Source organism: Trachemys scripta, chromosome 17, assembly GCF_013100865.1.
Source record: "Trachemys scripta elegans isolate TJP31775 chromosome 17, CAS_Tse_1.0, whole genome shotgun sequence".
Classification (NCBI taxonomy): Eukaryota; Metazoa; Chordata; order Testudines; family Emydidae; genus Trachemys; species Trachemys scripta.
This window is the reverse complement of record NC_048314.1, coordinates 22881174-22897335: the sequence shown is the minus strand read 5'-3', so window position 1 is coordinate 22897335 and position 16162 is coordinate 22881174. Positions and strand designations below refer to the sequence as shown.

The window sequence follows — 16162 nt, the reverse complement described above, 5'->3', positions numbered from 1 at the left end:
GGAACGCTTTGGCCATAGTTCATCACGGTTATGCCTCCAGTGAGAGAGGCCCACTATCATTGTCTTCTGGTGAGAAGGGTCTCCTGCACATGGCAAGCTATTCCAGCCTTGAGGCAGGAACATTCGGAGGTGGATTCATCCCCTTTCCAAAAGACTCAGCAAACAGCTCAGCTCTGTAGTGCCTGTCTTGTAGGACCTGTTTCCCCCACAATTGCTCAAATGCTGATGGCCACAAACACCATTTCAGAATTTGCAGTTCATCCAGTCTCCCTGCAGCAGCTGGGTGGATAGCACAGACAGGGTTCTATTGCTAGAGGATCTGGAAGCAGCAGTGTTATACTTGAGTTAAACCTCAGTAGAAAACAATTGGAGAACTAACAGGTAGAGCAGATCACTGGGTTTAAAGGTAAATTACATCAGCATTAATACTACATCTGTGGCAGTCTCCATGTACTGAAATGTAGAGTAGTGGTTCTCAAACTTTTGTACGGGTGACCCCTTTCAAATGTGACCTCTAAGTACGACCCCCCCCTTAAATATATAAAAAAGTGTTTTTAATTTATAACACCATTATAAATGCTGGCTGCACAAAGCGGGGTTTGGGGTGGAGGCTGACCGCTTGTGACTCCCTTAGGGGTCCTGATCCCCAGTTTGAGAACCCCTGATTTAGATAATCTCTTCTGCAAAGATATTCACAACTCCCTACCCTTGAATGGTCACCCCTTGCTTCTCCTCCATCAATATTAGAGGGATAGCATTGTTGTAATGTGACATTTAACTGAATTTTTGCACATAGGATTACAATAGAAGTGAAAGGTGTTTTCAGAATATATGGTCTTCATTCAAACACTTATTTGTGCAAAGGGGACTTGCCCTGAAGAGGACTGGCTGAATCTCTAGTTTTAGACCTGTTCCCTTTTATTAGAATTTCAGAACTATTGACAGCAACAGTAAGTAGAATAATACTTTCAAACACCAGCCTGGTATAGAGGATTTCCTTCCAAAGGCAGTCTGCTGTGATGTGCGTGTGGATTCACACCTCTGCTTATTAAGGAGTGCTCTGAAGATATGAGCAGACACTGTTTTGTAAAATATTTCTCACTGGTCTTTGTAATAATTATGATGAAATGCTAATGATTTTAGATCTCAGTTGGCATGTGCTGTAGCAGGTGTTTGCACAGTGTCTGACACACGGTGGTGGTCAGGGAATACTGCATGCGGCAGCTATCAAAAGGTGGAATGAAGACATACGGGAACTAGTTTGTCCGTCTCAGGGAAATTAGGATGAGAAAAATCAATGTAATATTTTACAAAACAGTAGAACACTTAATTATGTATTCAGTGCATAATTCAACACATTTCTTACATGGGGTGAAATTCACCCCCGTGTAAAGGGCCAGCCCCAAACTCCATCGTGCTGCCTTAAGTGCTGGCCCTCTGCACACCAGGGAATTTCACCCTTAGTACATAACTGCCTGAAATCCTAGTGGGACTGCTCTCTGCACTTCTACAACCTAAATCCAATCCCTATTTTTTACTCAGGAATTCAGGAGTTTTACTCTAGCTGATTGTGTGTAGGTGGCAGATGCTATAGCTATGAAATAATTTAAAAAACCCAGGATCCAGGCCATTAAGACCATCCTCACTATAAACGCTGATCAAATAAGTGATCAGTTTTTCCTCTACCTAAACATTCGATTTGAAAAAGTTAATACTGTAACTGGTGATTCGTTCACAACAAGGCACTTCCAGTGGTTTAGTCGTAGAACAATCAAGTGTCTAACAAACACGCACATTTTAATTTGTCTTCAATGTAAGTGGTGATTCTAATCTGGGCCCTGGAAGAAGGGAGCTATGGAAAGCATCCTCCACAAGTGGTCAGTCAGCCAGTCCTTGCCGTGTAGGGAGAGGGGATTCCTTCCCTCTGCACTGGCAGATTTCTTGGAGTTGCACTCAGCATTAAGTGAAGAAATTAAATGCTTACTCTGTTAACTAGGCCTCCCTGAACTGTCTTCTTGCTGCTATCTGCTAACGGTCAACATAATGTTTGTGCTGATTTCATGGCAGTGAGAATTACTGCTGACATGAACCATCAAATGACAAAGGGAGAGGAAGGATGGGTTCTGTTCCCTCTCTTTTCCTAATCAGTGTAGGCTGTGTAACACTTTTGTATACAAACAACTCAAGCAGTAACTGCCCTCAAAAGCTTTCTTTTGTTCCCCTGCCCTTTCTGGCTGAGCTGTTTTCACCAGGGTTATGCTGCAATCACGAAGGCCAAAACAAGGTTCATTACTCCAGTCAACAGTGAGTGGACAGCTGCCCCCTCCTGTAGAGAAACCAAGTGGTGAATGGGATTGCCCCACAAAGAGCGTCTGTATGTTATTCTAGCAACTGTAATGGCTGAAAACTGCAGCCCCTGATCATACCTAGTGCTCATATCAGCCGCTCTGTTGGTGGCAGCTTGATCACGTTCCACAGCTCCACTCGTGCCCCGTCTTTCTCCTGGCGGCTGGGACTGTATGTTCCCTGAGTTGCTCTCCTTTTCTTCATGGCGATCACAGAGGCTGCAACAAGTGCAAGGAGCAGGGTAGCCCCTGCAGCCCCAACTGCTCCCACAAACGAGGAGTTGCTAAGATGCGCCCATGCTGGCTGCTGTGGTGGAACATGGTGTTACTGATTTTACTCACAGTGCGCGTTGGTAGAAAGTTGCATATTACATGAAAAATCAAAGCCACCACCAGCCCAGTCTAGCCCCTCCCTCCACCACTAATTTTTACTGCATTTGAGCGTGAGAATTTCCAGGCCAGTGAGAAGAACAAACCATTTTATCAAGTCTCAGTGGAGATGAAAATTGCTTGGTGCAGTGGTTGTGGCTCAAAGCCTCTATTTCATAGAGATGAAAACCATCTATTAAGGCAAATACCAACTGCATTGCTTCCTCCTTGTTGCCTGTTGGGTGATGCTGTCCCCATCCCTCAGTCTCAGAGAACAAAGAACAAACATTTGGGAATAGGCACTGAACTAGCACAAATACTGCAGGTATCTGAGTCCACCCTCTCGTAAACAAGGTTATTACTACACAGTTCCTGTGCAGTACCCATGGGAATGTCTAACGTTCTATCCCAAACAGAGGTTACTTTATAAAACGTGTTGATTGTACAATGACTTCAGTAGTTCCTGACAGTTCCTTCAAATGTTGTGTCTATCAGGAGGCAGGAGTTCACAGCTGCTGTTGCTGTTAAAGACTGCGTTGTGAAAACAGTTTTGGAAACACTCTACCCCTCAACCCAATAGGGTTGCACAGAAGGCTGTAAGTCAGTTTGAATTTTTGGAGAGTTAAACTAATACACAAATTGATCATAAATATCCTCTATACATTCTGATTCAGTATTTAACATTAAAGTAGATAGTTTGCTTTGCAACTCAAGGAAAAGCTTCCCCGCCTGCAGCAGTTTTCGTGTCTAATTAATTTTTCCTTTTGCAACAGTCTTTAAAAATATGACTGCTGTACAAGAGGTGGAATGGCGCATGGGACATCTCTTAGCAGGTGCAAACACCTACATCACCTCAGAGCGCCTGTCTCCATAGGAGTCCAGTGAATGCGTGAAAGGAAGTAGGTCAGGGGGGTTATTTTGAGCCAGAGTCCAGCAGTGTGTAGTTGACTTGATTAACATGTAACATGCTGGAACTGCCATTGTTTAAACAATCTGTGTACATGTAAGTCCAGGTCACCACCAATGCCTTAAAGGAACTGAGCTAGAGGGTCTGTTGCCACAAGTGCTGGAAAAATCTCAAGGTCAAAGCAGACCTTGCAGGTGCATCTCTTTGCCAAGGTGGTGCCTATATTAAACGCTCCTCCGGTGGCACCTTTAGGACACTGTCCATCTCCAAGCGAGCTCCTGCCACCTCTTGCTGGCTTGGGCTGTAGGTTCCCTCCGATTGGCGCCTCTTCCTTGCAGTGAGAATCATAAATATGAGACCAATAATAAGTAACAGCAAACAGCCACAGGCTACAGGGGCAGCTACTTCAATTAACGGGAATGGGAAGAAAGCACCTGGAGTCCCTTTCTGCAAAAGAAATTAATGGAGAAACAATGAGACCCCAGCAGTTACAAGGACTCAGATGTAGCTTACTTGTGCTCCAGGAGTCAAGGGCGGTATCAAGGAGCCCCAACTGGCCTAGAGCGTTAACCGAGACTAACAAACAAAAATAAACAAAGGACTGGGGAAGAAAACTGCAACCCAAACAAAAGTTAGATGCATAGAGCTTGTGCGGGCTGCTTCAGAGAGAAAAGTCTGGGCTAGCTTTAAGCTTAAATCTCTCCATCAAGCCAGATATAAATTGAAATAAAAATTCACATAGCTTAATGTTTGTCTAAACAAAAAACAGCCAGCAGTGACCTCTGCATTTTTTGCCTTAACCACTCTTATTAGGGCCAAGCCTAAAGACCGTGTGCATGAAAGAACTTTGGTGCTGTATTTCCAGTCTTCAGGAAGGGTGACACTTAATGTGTGTCATAGAGAGAATGTTGTCAAGTACGAGTTGCTGGGATCGTTAGCAGTATTATGATAATTCAGGCAGGGTTTATTCAGGACAGAATTATCCCAAGGAAGCGAAGAGCAGGAACTCATTAATGCTGGGAACCTAACTGCATCATACCCCAGCAATACAACTGTAAAAACCAGCAGGTGCGGTCTGCTCAGCCCTTCAGAAGTCAGTGTTAGAAAAGGTGGAATGGCCCAAGTAAGGTCACAGGCTCTCTAGTCTTCATGAACATGGGCCCATCCACTGAGATGCAGATGCCTATGCAATCAGAGCCTGTGCTGGGAATCTTGAACTGTAAGGAAACTCATTAACAAACTTGTCAGACTAAAATATAACAAGCTGGTGGGCGTTACTAGCAAGGTATCCAAAATCAGAAAAAGTTTTCAAAACCTGACAAGAAAATCTAGGGTAATGTAGTCCCCAGTAAATCTAGAACTCCCCCTACCCTAGCGAGAGATGCAAAGGGATGGTTTGTTTAATGTCTCTGCTAGTGGGTTGGAGAAATTATGCAGCTATTAAACTTTCATCTGCAGCAAGATTAAATGCACAGGCCCTTGTTTCAGAGCATACTTGCAAAACTGTATTTGGGACTTTAGCTTAACATAAGCTTTACTAAAAACAGATGTTTGCAGGCTCAGCAGTTAATACATCTGACAGCCAGAGGAAAAGGCTGTATGGGACCCAAGCAGCACAGAGAGAGCATAGCTATCTGATCAGAGGAGGCTTCGAAGGAACAAGAAATTTTAAAATATTTCAGTAGTGAGTTCTGGCCTCTACATCCCTACACCTGGATACCTTGTAACTTGTGTGTTACTAATCGTCCAGCCAATTACACAGGAATTTTATTTATTAAAAACAGTACAGGCTCCAGCTTTAAGAAATAGCAGCTCAAAAGTGGGGCAGCTGGATTCACGTTTTAACCCTTCTCCCTCCTCCTTGGGAGGGGGCGAGGGGGGCTAGCAAAAGGTATTAATTAAGCAGCACCCACTTCCTGCTCTGATCTCATCAGCTTTCACAAGCTATGCAGGGTTGGACTAGGTCAGTATGTGGATGAAAGATTTAAAAGGCAAGATGAGGTTCCTGGAATAAGTTAATGCATTAATATGTTCATTCCTTTGGCTCCTTTAGGATTAGAGGTGTCCTGAGAGAGATTAATGTGCGAACATGTTGTGGGATCTTTAAATACAAACTTTCTTTAATAAGGCAACTTTCAAGAGTCAATTAGCCTAAAAAAAAAATCAAAAATGTTACCTAGTAATTGTTACAAGTAGCATCTGTAATTCTTAACACATTTGGCAGTACAGTCTGTGTCACTGTTTCACCCGTTTGTGTTGCTCTGTGATGCAGCAACATGGGACAATAAAACATTTTAAAAAATAGGGAAATATTTTAAAACCACAACATGAGGCAGGAGGATTTGGGGGCACATGTGGACACCTGGATGTACTTTTGAATCTATTTTTAATTGACTCAGTTTCCAGTTGATGTTTTCCCTTTAAATAAACAACTTCCTACAGTATTCTCCTCTGTACGTTGAAGTTAAGCACAGTGATAGGACTTAGGTGTAACTTAGTACAGCATGCAGATTAGTCACATATTGGCACTGCATACATGCGACTCCAGCTCAAGACTGCAGACCTGTTACTGGAGCCTACTCATTTAAAGGTCTCCTTGCCAGTCTGTATTGATGTTACTGACTGTTTCTGTTATGTGTGCTTTAGCTGGAGAACAGATCTCTTACTGTTTAGAGGAAATGTACAGCATACTTCCTTCCCCTTATCCAGGCCCCACCACTGCCACCCCCCAAAAATACTAAGAGTTCATAGACACTGAACTCCGGGTAGAAGAGGAAGAGCATCATAGGGAAATGATAGCATAAAGTAATACAGGAGATCCACAAGAAGTGTCCCGTGACAGAAGTGAGGTTTGGGGGTATCTGAAGGGGGTTCACGCATGCAAACTGGAAAGGTAAAAGTGGCTTCATCATTGCACATGCATTAGATTTTCCCTAAATAACAAACAGCAGCAGCTGTGAACCCCACCCTGGCACACATGCCATGTTTGCTAGACAGCTTTCCATGCATTGTGGGTTAGTACATTCCCAAGTTACCAAACTACCTACCCATGCAAATGGCTTCAGAACCTCAAAAAAGCAAGAGTCCGCCTTACTAGCAGCTTGTTAAAGCAAGATTCTAGCCCTGCTCTCCCATCCATTGCTTGCTTAGGTAGAAACAACAAGGCTTAATGAAGACTGTCCATCACACTATCTCTAAGGGGTTAGGAAAAGGATTGGCTCCAGTAGGTAGATAGCATGCTATTTTTTTTTAAATCACATTTACCTTTGATTTTATCTAATTCCTTCCTCCAGCCTCCAGGCACATAGAGCTCAACCTAGCAAATGAGCTTAGGAGGGGAAGTTGCTGCTTTTTAACCCATTCACATATGTTAAAATGCCAGCTGAAATTCCAGTCTCCAGAAAACAGGTAGTGGGAGAGAGCATGAGATGGTGGTGGGAATACCATGTAGGAAGTTGCCCTGTATTCTGCTTTATCACCCAACTTTCCAAGAGCGTGGCAACTTAAGTACACTTACTACTGCAATGGATAACATTTCATTATTATCAATCATTGCACCACTGATAAATCGTACCAGAGACATTCAGCTGATAACGATGCCTGGTCCTGTGGACCGGATGCACCTGTCACACCCTATAATCCAACTGTTTAAGAGGCTTTTCCCATGGGGCATGGGGATCACTTTTGAATAAGCAGCCAGCTACTACTGAATGGCTTTGCTAAAATCCCTTTTCAATTGCTAGGGTCCTGCTAGAATATACCAGATCAAAGAACGGAGTTCATTTTTCCTTTGAATCCAACATGTTTGGATTTTCTGGAATTTAGTTGGTTTCTATTAATCAGACATGTCTGGTTTTAATGGAGACGGCAGTAATTTTCCATTTCAAGTTTTTTCACACTTATCACCTACTCTGGAGCAAACTGAAGTGGATTTTAGAATATGGACAAAGAATCCAATATGTGAAAGTGGCAATAGTCTTGAGGATTTAGACACATCACTTGGCTACTGTCCAGCTCCATTTACTTTCGATGTAATTTGGTTTCCTTGTTTTCCTTTTGAAATGGCTGTAACTGAGGCTTTGGGTTGCCATTTGCAGCAGTAGTTAAGGGAAAGCAGCTGCATCAGTAGGCACAGATGCAACCCCACCCCTCTTTGGACCCAAGTGCAGTGTTTCTGGTTGTCGCCCAGAGATTGGTGCAACCTGAGGAGAGGCTAACAAACAACAGCCACGCTGTCTAGATAAGCCACTACAGACTCAGCAAAGTATCTGCTACGTTTATTTAAAATTCTAGAAAACTAGAACCCCCCCCCCCCCGAGTGTAATATTCATGCTACAGTGGTGCCGAACAGTGCACCTCACTCTCCAGCCTGCTCTCTGTGTATTGATTAAATTTCCCTTAGCCAGATTCATGTAGGAATCCTAAATGGGTCAAGGAATGAAGGCTATTCCACTGATACCCTAGAATCAGCAGCTCAGCCTGCCTCATACTGACCAAACTGCTCTCCTGCTCTCGCCTTACAACCTAGGGAGCTAGGATAGAAGGAGAGAGCAGACCTGATGCTAACAAGAGGGGGAAAAGACCTGCTTACATCAATATCACAGCGCTCTCCGGTGTAGCTGGCACTGCACACACACTGGTACTTGTTCACAGAGTCCTGGCATGTCCCTCCATTCTGGCACGGGTTTGGATCACACTCATTGATGTTAATTTGACAGCTGGAGGGAGAAAAGGTATTAGAATTAACTAAAAGAATGTGCTCCAGGACACACTTTGATCCTACAGAATTGTCCTTTGGTGCAAAAGCCTGTATTGCAGTGGTTCTCAACCTTTCCAGACTACTGGTGCCCCTTTCAGGAGTTTGATTTGTCTTGTGTACCCCAAATTTCACCTCACTTAAAAACAACAGGCTCACAAACTCAGAAATAAAAATACAAAAGTGTCCCAGCTCACGATTACTGACAAATGGCTTATTTTCTCATTTTTACCTAATAATTATAAAAATAAATTGCAACCCCCTGCTTGAGAAACATTGAGATAGTACATAGAGCAGTATAAACAAGTCATTGTCGGTATGAAATTTTAGTTTGTACTGACTTCGCTGGTGCCTTTCATGTAACCTGTTGTAAAACTAGGCAAATATCTAGATGAGCTGATGTACCTCCTGGAAGACCTCTGCATACCCCCAGGGGTACGCATACTCCTGGTTGAGAACCACTGGTCTATAGGACTTTGCAGTAATTACTTCCAAAAGGCACAATAGTTTGAAAAATTCACCCATTCACACTCATTTCCTTCCACTATCTCTAGCTAAGAAAAAGCCAGTGGAGCTCTTCGGGCTAGGCACTGAACTCCAGTGAGGCGACTGGCCATTGAGGTCAGCGTTTGAAAGAGCAAAGGATGGACAAATGTAAACAAATGTTTGCAGTTTCTGTTGCGAAATGGTGATCTTTGGGTTTGAGGCAATTCCCTGTAGTTGGGTAGCCCATGCTGGGTTCCCCCCACCCCTCCCCCAACACAGCAATCAGTATCACTGTGCACCCGAATTTACATCACCATTGTTATCACTACACGTGCTGGCTCTAACTACGACACGCGAAACACAGACATTTCAAAAATGAAGGAACAGCACACATTCTGGGAGGATGGGCAGTACCATTGCCATGCCTCAGGGCTGCCTCTTCCACAGCGTGGCTGGGTGACAATTTAGGAGTAATCATTTCAATAGTGGGGTGGGGGGGGACAAATAACTGTGATGAAAAGTATTTGCCAGCCGGCTCCAACAGTCTCCACTGTGGGAAATGTGATACTTTGGCATTAGTATCATCTGCAATTGCAGGCAGCGTCAGGGAACGGCACTTCTTACTTCCTTCCGGTGAAGCCCGGCTTGCAGGTGCAGTTGGCTCCCCATGTCCCACTGGTACATTTGCCTCCATTCAGACAGGTGAAGTTTTTGCCGCACTGTTGAGGTGGAAACGGCCATCTGGCAAAACCACAACCACACACATTAAAACTGTCCTATTCAAAGGAGCGGGAATGTCAGCTATCACTGAGGGAAAGGAGCAATAGCGCGCACTGGAGTAGTGGACAAGAGATATTCCTGACCAGCAGTTTGGAACAACCACAGATAAGACAAACCTCTGAGAGCCCATCCATGGGTTTACACTCAGCCCAGAGAATACTGGGATAGGATTTTGCAGTGCTATGCAAATTCTCCTAGGCTATGTCTGCATTAGGATTTTCCCCCTAAAACTTCCCAATCTTGCTAACACTGCTGCAGCTCTACTGGTCATGGCAATGTTGGGAGCGCAAGTGGAGACCGGGCACCACTACCACATTGACCAACCCCTCCTCCTCACAGAAGGACTAGAAGACAGAGTGGTTAAAATGCTGGCAAACTGTCTTCACGTGCATGCCCACTGATGCTGCAATAGTAATGGAGTGACATTTTTAAGGAGTCCTAGTATAGATGTGATCAATAAAGTTCAATTGTGTGCTTGTTTACCAAGTCTCAGTGCTCCAGTATCCTGTCTACATAACACGTTGTTTTCTAGTTCTTTTATTCATTAGAAACATTCTTTCACTTCTAAAAAATGCTGGAGTCTATGTAAACTAACAACAAAATTTGCTATCTGCTCCAAAAGTACAGCTCTCAACCATGCTGCCACTCACGCTGTGTCCTCCCAGCTGCAGGCTCAGGTGGCAGACTAACTTTATGAATCAAAGGTCCTTGGAGTTCCTCAAGTGCCTGAGATGCTTGAGTCATCAATTAAAAAGCAAAACACAGAAAAATAATGCTCCACCACACTTTCCTCAGAGACAATTCCATTACAGTCACCAAGGGCCATGCATAAATAAGTCCCATGCTCTTTCTAGTGGATTGATCTGAAGTTCATTGTCATTACTTGTAGATGCTGATGTGTTTCAAGGAATGGGATCCTGTTCAATACAGGGGGATAAACACACACATATTATATGATGGTGATGATGGGCTTAATCTGCAGCAAGGGAGATTTAGGTTAGATATGAGGAAAAACTTTCTATCTATAAGGGTAGTTAAGCTCTGGTACAGGCCTCTAAGAGAGGTTAGTGGAATTCTCATCATTGGAGGTTGTTAAGAACAGGTTGAACAAACACCCATCAGGGATCATCTAGATTTACTTGGTCCTGCCTCGCACAGGTGGCTGGACTTGGTGACCTCTCAAGGTCCATTCCACTCCTACATTTCTATGATTCTAGAACCTGTCCGTGGTGCATCATTTGACACTTCCTGTCCTGAGACTTGGAATTGTAGAACTGGAGGTTTGAGGTGGTGAGTTTATTTTTTGAGGAAGGAAGGAAACCTCTCTCTAACAGGCTGTTCTTGTTTGTTTAAAGGCAACGGTCTGAATCTGCTCAGAGGTTTGGAATGTTTGGATTTGTGGATAGAATGTAGGTGAGGTGGCAATAAATGCACTTTACCACCTGGTTCTGCAATTTATCATGTAGCTGTCACTATTGAAGAATGGCCCTTCTTGTTCCAAGGTGCTGAGCAGCCTTCAACAGGATTGAAGGTTGCCCAGCACCTTCCAAATGGCAATAAGCACCTTACGGGATCAGGGCCACAGTACACAAAACATGCCAAGCTTTCTAGACACCTGCCGGTCACAGACTCACAGTACATCTCCCTCATCATTGACCTTTCAGCACCATAAATATTTTTTAAACATCTTGATAAGGTAAAATCCAAGACCCCTGGAAGCTACTTTATCCCCAGCATCACTGGCAAACCAAGAAAGGTACCTACTCGCAGCGAGGCCCTGAGTACTGAGCTGGGCACTTGCAGGAGTAGCTGTAAACCCCATCGACACAAGTCCCTCCATTTAAGCACTGGTGTCGCATGCAATCGTCCACATTGATGTTACACTTCTTCCCAATGTAGCCCCGGAAACAGTCGCACTGAAAATCTGCCACTGAGTCCACGCAGTCCCCATGGACACACGGGCTGGACTTGCAGTCGTCTATGTTAGACTCGCACAGAGGCCCCTCCCATCCGGCCCTGCAGGCGCACCGGAAGGAGTTAAACAAGTCCTCACAAGTGCCCGCATTGAGACAAGGGCTCGAAGCGCACACATCAGCCCCAGTGCAGCCCAGCTGGACGTGTCCCCTGCTAGACTGCAGAAACTGCTCTGGCTGAGGGTAAGAGAGTTGGCCAGTGAACGGCAGATATACTCCCCCTATGTTCACATGTCCAAGGCAGCCTGTGAAGTTCTCAGCTAGTACAATCAGCACATTGTTCTTTAAGAAGTCCAGGTTCCCAGCATTCCCCTGGAGAGTCACGTTCACAGAACCATCCAAATGAACTAGCCACCTTGAAGACACCACAGACGGCTCTTCCATAGACAGAGAGACTCTGTGCCAGGAGCCATCCGTGATGGGTGTCTGACTCAAGAAACTGACCCCTTCAATGCTGTTCCCACTTCTAATATCCACAAGCAGAGTGGAGTTCTGAATGGCAATTTGGAGGGAGTCCACCTCTTCAGTAGCCCAGAGCAAAATGGCGTCTTCGTCCCTGGTTTTGAAGTCTAGGTGGAGGCTGTTGAGAGCTCTGGTGACTGAAGCATTGGTGGTGAATTCAATGGCAGCATTGCCATGAAATGTTGCATTAGCCAGACCTGAAATTAGAAGAGAGACAGCATTAGGGATTTGAGGTACATTAAGTGTCACGTTTGATAAGAGCCACGTGGCAAACTCCTGGAAGACTCTGTCCCATTACTATCCTGGGAAGCTGTGTAGGGAGGTGGGGTTTGCACCTCATCCTATACTTTAAAGCCTTAGCAGCTGGTGACATTAAAGCTCTTAGCTATGATTGGCTTCCTGTCGAAGAAATCTCTCATGAGGCCAAGATGATCTAACTGGCCTTCTCCATCTTGCTGCTGCGGTTATCTCCTAGCTGACTCAGAAGCCGCTGTCATCCACAAGCGTAAGAGTCCTGCTCTGCAAAATAACCTGAGGTTCTGGAATTGGCAGGACGTTAAGTGAAAAGGGCTGATCCTTACACTGATTGCACCTTAGCATCATTATAATCAGTGCCAGAAATGGACAATTGTCTCTTTCCTAAGCGGGTGAAAGTAGCAAAAAGAAAATGCTTAAGCACTCTCTCTTCACTAGTACAGTCTAGGTGACAAAACCATCTGGAGCACAGACCTGAGACAGCACACAGCATGTGGCATTCTTAGTTTGCTGAGCTGAGCTCCTCTCTCTGAATTCCTTTAGTTTCCCAAGTGCTTCTGGCAATTACTGCAACGGTGATAACTGGAAATATTGACTAATTAAAGACAGTCAGCTGTGAAGCCTTTTCCTGCACATAATCAGGAGGGCAGCACTTACATACGTATCCTGCTGGAACATCCACGCAGGAAGTGGCTTTGGGACAAGGGTCACTTGCACACCAGACCCTCTCCTCACAGGTTTTCCCAGTGAAATTTGCTGGACAACTGCAACTGAAGTCATTCCAGGTGATAGTGCACGTGCCACCATTGTGACATGGCCCAGACTGAAAAACAGGAGAACTTATATTTAGGAGGAGGATGGTTCATCTTTAGATAAAAGAAATGGAGTTTGGTGGAGGGAAATGTGACATTCAAGACTTGCATGAATGGTGTTTGAATTGGGCAGGGGAGATATTGAGGTAATGCTGACAAGAACAATGAGCTAGAGATAACAGAAATATCCTCTGAAACCAACACCTAGCTGGGATCTTTCCTCTCCCCCCAGACCCTGCTGCATCTGTGATCACTCAAAAATGAGTTTCCTCGGTTTATAAGAGAGCTGCCTGGCCTCTGTGGGAACCTCCTAACTTTAGAATTCACTCTCTCCCTTGATGCAAAATAGTCTGTATTTGCCGACCTTCAGGTGATGCTGCAAATCTCATCTACTTGAACAGGTGTTTGGAGATGGTACAAGTGCTTTGGGGGGAAATTGGGTCTCTGTGGGATCTGACACAAGGAGTTAGTTATTGGGGGGCAGGGGAGAATCAGCTCTAATCTGCTGTTCTTGTTTTATTATGGGCTACGCTGTTGATTACCTACCAGGGCCTACCACGTTTGGATCAACATCTTTTTGTATCTGGTCTTTGTGTGTTCAAATCAAAGCAACGGCTGTATAGCTCTCCAGAGCCTAACTCCTACAAAAACTCTCAGTTCTTGGTTTTAAAAAGTCACCCTGTGAAATAAATGCACTAAGGTGCAGAGATGAGAAAAACATGTCATGGAGTAGGACCTGGATGAACTCATGGTTATGGATCACACACAAACAGAGGCAAGACATGTTCCATACTACACCTCTCATAGGCAATTAGGGCCTTCCCTTCTGACACAGCCTCTCCTTTGCTGCCCAGTCCTTTGATAGCATGAAGATTGCAAGGAAACATTGGCTATTGGTGGATCAGGAAACCTCATGGTGCTAGGTAATTGCTGATTAATTACATGCAGTTGAGAATAGTCATCAAGAGCTAAAGGCCAATTCTAAGTCATTTAAAACAAATAGAGAAGGTGCCAATCCCTGCAGGTTCCATTAAAACTCCTTTAATTGAAGCGTTGATGTTCAGTGGCATCTGAACACAGCACATCATAATAATAACCCTTAGCACCTATATAGCGCATTCCCTTTCCAAAGTGCTGTGCGAAGAGCGGCTAATTATAACCAACTAAAATAACTTCGCTGGAGTTCACAGGTGCAGGTGAAAACAAAACTGTGAGGCACAGAAGGAAGTGTGAGAAACATAGGAGGCAAGTTGCAAAAGTCCCTGAAAACAACACAAGCAGCTGTTTCCAGGATGACACTCCCACCAGCAGAAGCAGAGCAGCGAGAGGTGGCAATAGCTCCCTGCAACAGGTGCAATGAATGCAGGCAGAATTGGGAGAGGCAGCAGCGGGAGCACAGCCTAGCACCCTTCACATACAGCAGGAAGGAGAGAGAATCCCCCATCAGACACATCCTGACTCCCCTGATGGTACTGATAGACTCAATTATTGTTGAAGAGATGGAGCTCTGTGGGCCGGAGGTGAGAGTTGAGAAGGTTAAAGGATAGGGTGTATGCTGGTAGAGGTGTGTTGTTTAGAGTGCATAGATAGGGCATGGGGATAAAGAAGAGGTGGACTGGTCAGTGTGTTTGCAGGATGGAGGTGGTTTGGGAATGTTGTATGCATTGGGTGTGGATGTCAGCTCTGGAGGGAGTGGTGGGTAGAAGTATGTGAAGGGGATGGATTAGATGTGGAATGTTTGGGGTCTTTATGCTTTCTCCTTCAACAGTTAAACACTCACGCTTTTCCTGAAATCACACCAGTGAAACAGCCAAACTGCTGTACAGCCACGGAGGCTTGCTTGTAATAAACAACCATGCACATGTGCAGAGAGCAGTGAGAGTCCCTACCTTGCAGGTGTCATCAGAGATGCAGCCCGGTGCGAGGTTAGTTGTTTGTCCCACGTACACCTTTCGTGGCAGACTGTAGTTCTCAGCCTGAGTAGGAAAGAACTCCATTCGGTGGTTGTTGAGCTGGAAATCTTGAAGACAGCCTTTAAAATATCCTCCCCAGGTGCTCACCTGGTCTTGGTGAGGAAGTCCACCGACATACACCTCAAAACCAGCTACAAGAGGCAGCACTGCCAGCTGCCCTAGCTCCACATCTCTGTCTGAATGGCTGGCATGAACTCTTCCTCCTTGGAAGGTGAGAGTTACCAGATACCTCCTCCCATCAGCCAGGTTTTCTGAGAAAGTCACAGCATTTGCAGATGATGTTGCTATCTGGAGCTGGCCCCTCTTCAGATACACAGTGAGGCAGGGGTCAGTCCCATTGCTGATTTGCAGCACTAGGCCACTTGGCTTCAGAGTACGGATAAAAAAGGAGACGTTGAAGTTTGCACCAGGATTATCAGCAATTGTGAAGGAAGCAAAGCTGGAAGAATCCTCCAAGCCAAATGTTCCTGCTGGGTACTCTGGAAGGGAAAGGAAAGACACATCAGTTCTGTAAGGCAGGGCAATGCAGGTGGCCTGGGGAAGTTTTGAGCTCCAACCCTTGCATGACTTTTCCTCTTTCAAACTTCTTTCCACTGTGTATCACAGGACTGGACCCTGCTCCTAGAGACTCTGGGCAAGGCAAGTGCCCAAAGCTTATGGTGTGAACTATTCACAGAAAGCAGGTGAGTCTCACTCCTCCCTCGGGACAGTAACTCATACACACCTGGCACACCAAGGAAGAGCGCATGTATCATGGCCCCTGACACATGGCACATTAATTTGGGAAATTTTAAGCTACAAAGCTGCTTTTAAAATTCCCAGCCCCCACAACATCACAGGAGCTTTTGTACTTGCTATGTTTAGAGAATGGGAGTGAAACCAGAAACTGACAACAGTATTAATACAAGCCCTGGAGGACTGTGAAACTGCATCACGAATAATCTCCGCTCAGATTTCCAATAAAACAGTTACCTTTAGCACTGAGCATTTTATCTACAAATACAACATGTTCCTTTTCATCCTGAACTTGAGATGGGCGAGTAA

At 44.9% G+C, this 16162-nt stretch overlaps 1 protein-coding gene across 4 annotated transcripts in view; it reads right to left on the bottom strand.

Annotated features, from left to right (window-relative positions):
* Window positions 1-599: 599 nt before the first annotated feature.
* Window positions 600-16162, bottom strand: part of CRB2 (crumbs cell polarity complex component 2) — a 56873-nt gene continuing 41310 nt past the window's right edge. For 3 of the 4 annotated variants that reach the window (XM_034793804.1, XM_034793808.1, XM_034793805.1), the window contains 6 exons: window positions 15035-15597; window positions 12991-13156; window positions 11408-12275; window positions 9488-9604; window positions 8213-8339; window positions 2522-4068 (listed from right to left, as the gene is read on the bottom strand). In XM_034793804.1, the coding sequence (XP_034649695.1) occupies window positions 3841-4068; window positions 8213-8339; window positions 9488-9604; window positions 11408-12275; window positions 12991-13156; window positions 15035-15597 (2069 nt within the window). In that variant the 3' untranslated portion in view covers window positions 2522-3840. Of the gene's footprint in view, window positions 4069-8212; window positions 8340-9487; window positions 9605-11407; window positions 12276-12990; window positions 13157-15034; window positions 15598-16162 lie in introns of all 4 variants that reach the window. The other variant, XM_034793807.1, reaches the window with a different exon arrangement.